The 7,385-nt window shown below is 38.5% G+C and overlaps 1 protein-coding gene across 2 annotated transcripts in view; it reads left to right on the top strand.

The window, feature by feature from the left end:
* The first annotated feature begins 277 nt into the window (after window positions 1–277).
* ANK2 (ankyrin 2) overlaps window positions 278–7,385 on the top strand; it is a 248,589-nt gene continuing 241,481 nt past the window's right edge. For both annotated transcript variants that reach the window (XM_061192043.1, XM_061192042.1), the window contains exon 1: window positions 278–642. In XM_061192043.1, coding sequence (XP_061048026.1) covers window positions 508–642 — 135 coding nt within the window. In that variant the 5' untranslated portion in view covers window positions 278–507. The remainder of the gene's footprint in view (window positions 643–7,385) is intronic.

Here is a 7,385-nt window from a genome sequence, read left to right as displayed (position 1 = left end):
GTGAAGCGAGGTCATTAGCAACTTTAGTGTTCTGTGTGAATAGGAAGACCGAGAGGGGGAAAATCAAAGACATTCATTGAGTAATGCAAAAATTCTCCTATGTAGAGACATTTTACACAGCAGGAACTTCAGTCCATGTGTAAAGGAGGCTGCTTGCATGGTGAAAAACAAAACAACACTGCCCCCTCCCCTGCTCCCCCTTGGCCTCGCCCCCCCTCACTCCATTGACATGCATAGCTGGCCTGGTAGGTGTAAAAATAGACTGGCAGAGCCTGAATTGGAAATGGTCACTGAAGGCAGCCTGCAGTTGCTCGGGTTTTGAGTTCTCTCTGACACCAGCAAGCCGGCCAGCAGATGGGGAGAACTGGTGAGGGGCGTGTAGGGGAATTGAGCAGAGGAGCCAAGGATCGTTTGATGAATCGTCCACGTTAGTATCCCCCTGGGAGCCCTGGACAGAGCACAGAGGGCAAGGACGGCCCCACTGACAGCAGGAACCGTAGAACTGAGATGGGTAATGCAGCTCTCTGCCCGTCTTGTCATGCGGATAAGAGTGTAAGAGCACAGGGACACTTGCAGGAGTTGGACAAAACCCCAGACTACTATGGCTGTAACAGTGAGGACACCGAAGAACTTGGGGTGCGGGTAAGTTCTAAGTCACAGGCTGGAGGAGAGGAGGATGGTGGCCCGAGAATCAACACTGGACCTCATTGGTTAAAACTCCAAACTTCCTGGAAGGAAGTTGACAGAGTAAAACCAATGTGATCAAACCAGCTGACTGCCTCTGATTCAGTGGCCTGCTGCTGTTTCCTCTTCGTGTTCCGCAATGTTCATGTTTCTTCCTTCTGAGCTGGCTTTAGCTGTGAACTGACAGTTGGGAATAAGCAAGGATGCCGTCTCTTTAATTTAAAGTTTTGTCCAAAGCTGAACATATGTTTTATTATGGAGTGACTTGCAGCAATATTGCAGAGATTCACTTACATTCAGGCTGTTAAATTATTTTGCCTGTTCATATATTCATAGTTCATTTTTCATTAGGATTAAAAAGCACGTACTAAGTTCCCAGTTTCAACCTATAAAGGCGTTTTTCTTCTAATATTTAACTAACTTCAGTGAAAAGCCCTTTAAATACTGTTCTGATTATGATGATAATATTTTGTGCAGAGGCCTAAAAGTTGAGCCATCAAATATCTAAGTTGACTTTCAGACTTTAATAATTCATAGTCATGGTATGTTTCTTAAAATGATTACAAAGGCTTATTGTGATTTTTTTTGGGGGGGGGAGGGCCACAAATCTTTCTGAAATATTTTGATTTTCCTATTTGCTGGAGGATAAAGTTTACCTTTCATCTGTCAGATGCAGGAATTTGACCTTATTGCAAGTCATGTATTTCAGAGCGTAGCCATGAAACTAAGATAAGGAAGATTTCTGAATCAAAGAAACATACTCTGTACTTTGAAGTGTGTGCCTGACATTTCCAGGAGTGAGGACTTTGAGGTGACTCCCTACTCTCTTTGGCTTTTACTCTGACCTGGATGAATTTCATAATTTCGTAGCATTGAAATTCTGTCAGACCACAGTGAAACTGAAAGAGAAACTAAGAACTTATCAGTAAAAACAACGTGCAGAGCCAGTGTTTGCAGATAGCTGCAGTGAAAAGAAAGTCTGTCAGCACTGTAGTGCAAATGAGGACAGTGCTTCCCGAATTGAAAAGAAGCCACCCCAGGCAAGAGATTAAGCAAAAGGGTAGGGAGGGGGGCACACCTGCCTTAACGACCGCACCGCCCAGGTGTGTGACCAGGGGCTGTTGCAGTTCTCATTCTGGGTTATGGTTTATGGTTTAAATTATCCACATCCAACAGGAGCATCATTCGGGATTTCTGAGCGGCCACTTCAAGTGCAATTTCTGGACTGAAAGGGCGAAAAAAGGTGAACTTTTGGGTAACTGTTTAGTAGCTCTACGAGCTTGCTTAGTTGCAATATATGAATATATTCTCCAAGAAGTGGCTACCTTGCTTAAAAGGTAGTTTCTAGGAATTTTTTTCATTAATTTAACATGGAGACCATTCTTTAAAATGTTAGTTAATAACTCCCTCAATATTTTTAAGTTACACAAGTGTATTCCCTGTTTTCACCTCTTAAAAACCATTAAGAAAAATGTAAAGCATGAAAACAAATTAGAGGTACTTTAAAAATTAAATATAAAAGCCTATTTTTAAAACGTAGAGAACAGAAGTGATGATATTTTGATGCACTGATAGGTTCTTTTAGGTAAAGAAGAGCAAGATTTAGCATGATTTTGAGATCCAAGGGCTGCAATATGAAATTCATTCAAAACTTTCGAGTTCAGAAAATGATTAAAAACTTTTTAAGACGAAATAATCAATAGCGATATCATTCCCCTGTTAAAATCCTCCTATCCCTTTTAATATAGATATTAGCCCTGAAAAAAATTTGAGTTGATATTTAAAAAATTATTACAATCTGATTTCTCTGAATTAAATAATATAACCTACTGATCATTGAATAATCTCTTCTGTCAAAGATTTTATGGACAGAAGCATATAATGATTGTTGTGACATGGAAAGGTATGGTAGAAGTGGAAATGCACCTGTTGTCTACTTTCTGAAGTGATATTTTACTCAGGATTTCACCACTTTAGACATGGACCAAAAAAAAAAAAAAAAAAAAGCTAATACCAAAGATGACAAGCAAAATATGTGGTTCTATCCAGCTTTAAGTTTCCCGAATTTAAGAAATCTATCGTCTTTCTTTACTTTTAAATGGGTACTGTAAGACTGAAGCCACTCACTCCTTACATCATCTAGATACATTTCATAATTAGTCCCTTTTCATCATTCATGCTTGTCATTATTAATGATTAAGTTAAGAGGTTCAGAACTTATTAACTTTTATTTTTATAATAATCTTTTTTGGGGGGAAAAAACAGAAACAGAGGTCCTTAGCACTTTTTTTTCTTCTGGAAATTAACTTAGAAATGTTTCATAGAGTTTATTGTGTTTGGGAGACAAAAATTTCAACTAAATAAATTTCCAGGTTTATTCATAATCGGAACTAAACTCATGGAAAAAAATATAAATTTAAAGTTCTAAAACTGCTGGGCTTTCTGTAAATTAATACTTCATTCTTTTCTATAAGTTTTATTTAGAATTTTGAATAGTCTGACATTTGTTTGTATATATAAATATAGCAATGAGGAATAAATCAGTTACCAGGAATTGTTGAAAGTAAGTGAACAAAAATAATTTCTTCTAGAACAATATTATGGTAAGTGCATATTTGAAATTCCACTTAATAGGCTTATACATTTTTTTATAAGATAAAAAAAATGAGACCATAATTATTTCCAGATATGTTACATAATTAAACCCAGAAATTATACCACAAAAAAGTAGAAAATGAACCTAAATATTATTGTGGCAATATAATAATTTCCTAAGTTTTAAAGTAACTTTAAAAGATTATAGCGGGACTTCCCTGGTGGCACAGTGGATAACACTCTGCACTCCCAATGCAGGGGGCCCGGGTTCGATCCCTGGTCAGGGAACTAGATCCCACATGCATGCCGCAACTAAGAGTTCACATGCCGCAACTAAAGAGCCCGTGTTCTGCAACTAAGGAGCCGGGGAGCCAAAACTAAGGAATCCTGGAGCCGCAACTAAGGAGCCCGCCTGCCGCCACTAAGACCTGGCACAACCAAAATAAATAAATAAATAAATAAATATTAAAAAAAAAAAGATTATAGCAAAAATGATGAATAGCTAATATGCCACAACATTTTAAAGTTCTATAACTGGACAAATAATATTTTATAATGTATATTCAAATTAATGCTTAAATTCCAGAGCCAAGTCCAGCAAACTCTTTCTGTAAAGGGTCCGAGAGTGGATATTATAGACTTTGTGGGCACATGGTCTCTGTTGCTGCTCCTCAGCTCTGTTGGTTGCAGAGCAAACACAGCCTTAGGCATCAGGGCAACAAATCGACCTGGCTGTTTTCCAACAATTACTAAATTTTTCTATTATTAAATTTTCGATTGCTAAATTTTTCAGTCACTAAATATTAATTTTAGTATTCTGTTCCTATTTTGTAAAGATATACATTAAAACAATAGTAAAATATTCTGTCAACAAAGATATAAAATATAATAATATTCAGTCTTAGAAGAGTGTGTTGAGACTGGTAGACATTCCAGGGTATGCTGTAAATTTTTCTAAATATTTGGAAAGCAATTTGGAAATACATTTCAAACTAGTTGCAGTGTCTCTTTTTCATTTTGCTAGTGCAGCCAGGACTCTAGTGGCAGGGAGATATTTGCATGGAGAAAAAGAGTAGGCAAACCTTCCGGGCAGACTCTCACCCCCGACCACAGATAAAGAACTGCACTGGACTCCTATGTTGTGAGTATTCCCAAGTTCATCCCTCCCTTCACTCAAAGTGTAAGGGCACGAGAGAGCTCTACTTCCAGAGAGACCTTATTCCAAATCTACTGAGAAAAAATGTCTGCCTTCCTAATGAAGATATAAGGCTCATGAGCCTATGTTAGGGTTTTCCTCTGAAATGTGGTTGCCTCTTACATTAGTCCTTAAAGGACTCCAAGATCTGCTATTATCACAATCAGCTTGACAGTTCCAAAAAGAGGAAGCATGTGGGGTAATAGAGAGTTGAGAACAAAATTCAGCTGTACTAAAATTGTTATTCAGAGTAAGTCCTAGTGATATTTCTAAATGTTTCTGTTGATCACAGAAGGGAAAACTGCATGATCTCTCAGATACCTTTTCCTTTTCCTTTTTACAGATGATGGGTATATATATTCCAGTTTTGCTTATGAAAGAAGAAGCTCTCAGAGATGCTTTATAGAGTTTGTCCTGGATTCTTAGGGGAGCTCTGTCTGGGGCATGAGCCCGCAAAGCCATGCAAGGGCTAAGCGGGCTCCAGAGAGATGGCTTCTTGACCATACTTTGGTAAAGTGCAGACTAGAACAGCGTCAGGAATAGATCTTCTTTTCTTGTTCTTCTTGGCTTGTATTTTTGTCATGGCATCATTTATAGATTTGCAAATTGTTCTAAGTGTTCTTTATATTTGTCTTGCATTGAGATCATGTACTTTTCACTGTAGTTTCTTTTTTTTTTTTTTAACATCTTTATTGGAGTATAATTGCTTTACAATGGTGTGTTAGTTTCTGCTTTATAACAAAGTGAATCAGTTATATATATACATATGTTTCCATATCTCTTCCCTCTTGCGTCTCCCTCCCTCCCACCCTCCCTATCCCACCCCTCTAGGTGGTCACAAAGCACCGAGCTGATCTCCCTGTGCTATGCGTTTGCTTCCCACTAGCTATCTATTTTACGTTTGGTAGTGTATATATGAACATATGGGGAGGGGGAAGGGTAAGCTGTGACAAAGTGAGAGAGTGGCATGGACATATATTCACTGTAGTTTCTTTACCATATCAGAGTAATTTGCTTTGTCCCAAGAGCAAAACCATAAATGTGATGCTTCATCACAAATATTACCTAGATTATCTGTCCTAGATGACTTTTAAATTGTTATCCTCCTCGTTTTACCAGTTTTTTCTCAGAGATTTTTATTTTCTTGTTTCATTTATTTAAACATTTTTTCAGTTATAGTAAAAAAATTTTATCTTCTTTATTCCAGCCTTCTTGTTATTGTATACATTTTCTTGTGACCTTAGCCCATGGGCATTGAATTCTGGTGTTTTTATGAAAACAATTCAGTACTTTTCTGCTGTGCTGAATCAAGAGGTAGTAAGTCAATCAGCAAATATTTATTGAGCTAGGTATCAATCTAAATGCTGGCCATATGTGGATGAGACAGAGTAGGGGGAGACAAACATTAAACTTGCATAGGGAGGTGGGGGGAGCGTGCTGCCCAGCTGAGGTAGCAATGTGCTGGGTGAGTCCAAGGGACAAAAAGGCAGCATGGCTGCAACATTGCGAACAGAGAGGAAAGGGGCTGACAATGAGGTCTGAGAGGCAGGCACAGGCCTACCTTGGCAGAAGTTTAGACTTCTTTCTAAATGTAGTGGGCCTTGGTAAAGGACTTTGGATTTCATTCAAAGTACAGTGGGAAACCTCTGGAGGGTTTTAGAGAAATAAGAGAACCTCATTTATGCTTCAAAAGATCTTTCTCGCGTGAGCTTTCTCCTCCTCCCTCCCTCTCTGTGCCTCTGTCTCTATTTCTCTCTTTCTCTGTCTCTCTATCTCTGCTTGGTGGAGAATGGATTGTACATTCCATCAACGGAGGCCAACTTAAGCTGTCCCAGAAACCCCTGAGGTGAACGATGATGTAGGATTAAATTAGGGTGTTAATAGTGGTGGTGAGAGAAGTGATCAGATTCCGGATGTATTTTTGTTTTTATTGAAGGATTGTTTTGGCTCTTGAATGAAAGAGAAGGGGTTATTGGCTTAAGCAACTGGGTACAAGATGGTGCTATTTACTAAGGTGGAGTGGTGTGTGTGTGTGTGTGTGTGTGTGTGTGTGCTCACGGTGTGTGTGTGTGAAAGAAAGAGAGATGGTTCCTTATCTATGAAGCACACAGTATGTCAAGAGAGTTAAACTTTTCTTCAGTTTTGAGTTCTAAGAGGATAGAAATAAGAGACTTTAAATGATATTGTGAACATTATCTTTGGTAGCCTTTTTTATAACTGTTATAAGAAAACTTTCTTCCTATAGTTTTGTTATTAACCCTAAAAAGGTCCAAGAGTATGATGAAAATCATTCTGGTAAAGCATTTTAAAAAATATGAAATGATATAGAACATGGTTATGTAACTTTTGGATAATTTATTTAAAGATAAATATTGAAAGAAGATAAGATATGGCTTCTGTCGTCTAGGAACTTTCAATCTAGTCTTAGAAGCAGGACTTATCCACATGTAATCAGTTAACTATTAAAGTCAGTAGGAGAGTAGGTGGCAGTGTGAGTGATGAAATGAGTACCTAAAAGATGACAAGGAAGAAGAGGAACAGTACAGATCATACTGTTTTGGGAATGTCTCATGGACAGGGCTGAGATTCAGCTAGTATAGAGCAGAACAGCTGTACCAATTGTTTATACTTTGAAATGATTCCATGCAGACTAATTAAATAGCCGCTTCTATGAGCCCACCAAGCTGCTTCTTCTACTGTGGCTACCTGGAGCCCATCCTCAGGATTCCCCCGTCCACTTCCAACCCCAAAATGAACAAATAGAGGAATGATGCCCGGACCAGCTGGGGGCCTCCAGGACCACCTTCCTCTAGTGCTACAGACAGTGTCCATTGTGATTGGCTGGTGTGTGAACTGTACCAGCTGTTAAATATTTTGAACATCCATTCTGCTAATGGAGAAGTTGGAGCCT

The sequence above is a fragment of the Eubalaena glacialis genome, chromosome 5 (assembly GCF_028564815.1).
Source record: "Eubalaena glacialis isolate mEubGla1 chromosome 5, mEubGla1.1.hap2.+ XY, whole genome shotgun sequence".
Classification (NCBI taxonomy): Eukaryota; Metazoa; Chordata; class Mammalia; order Artiodactyla; family Balaenidae; genus Eubalaena; species Eubalaena glacialis.
Note: the sequence above shows the minus strand (reverse complement) of the source record. Positions and strands in the feature narration are given on the sequence as shown.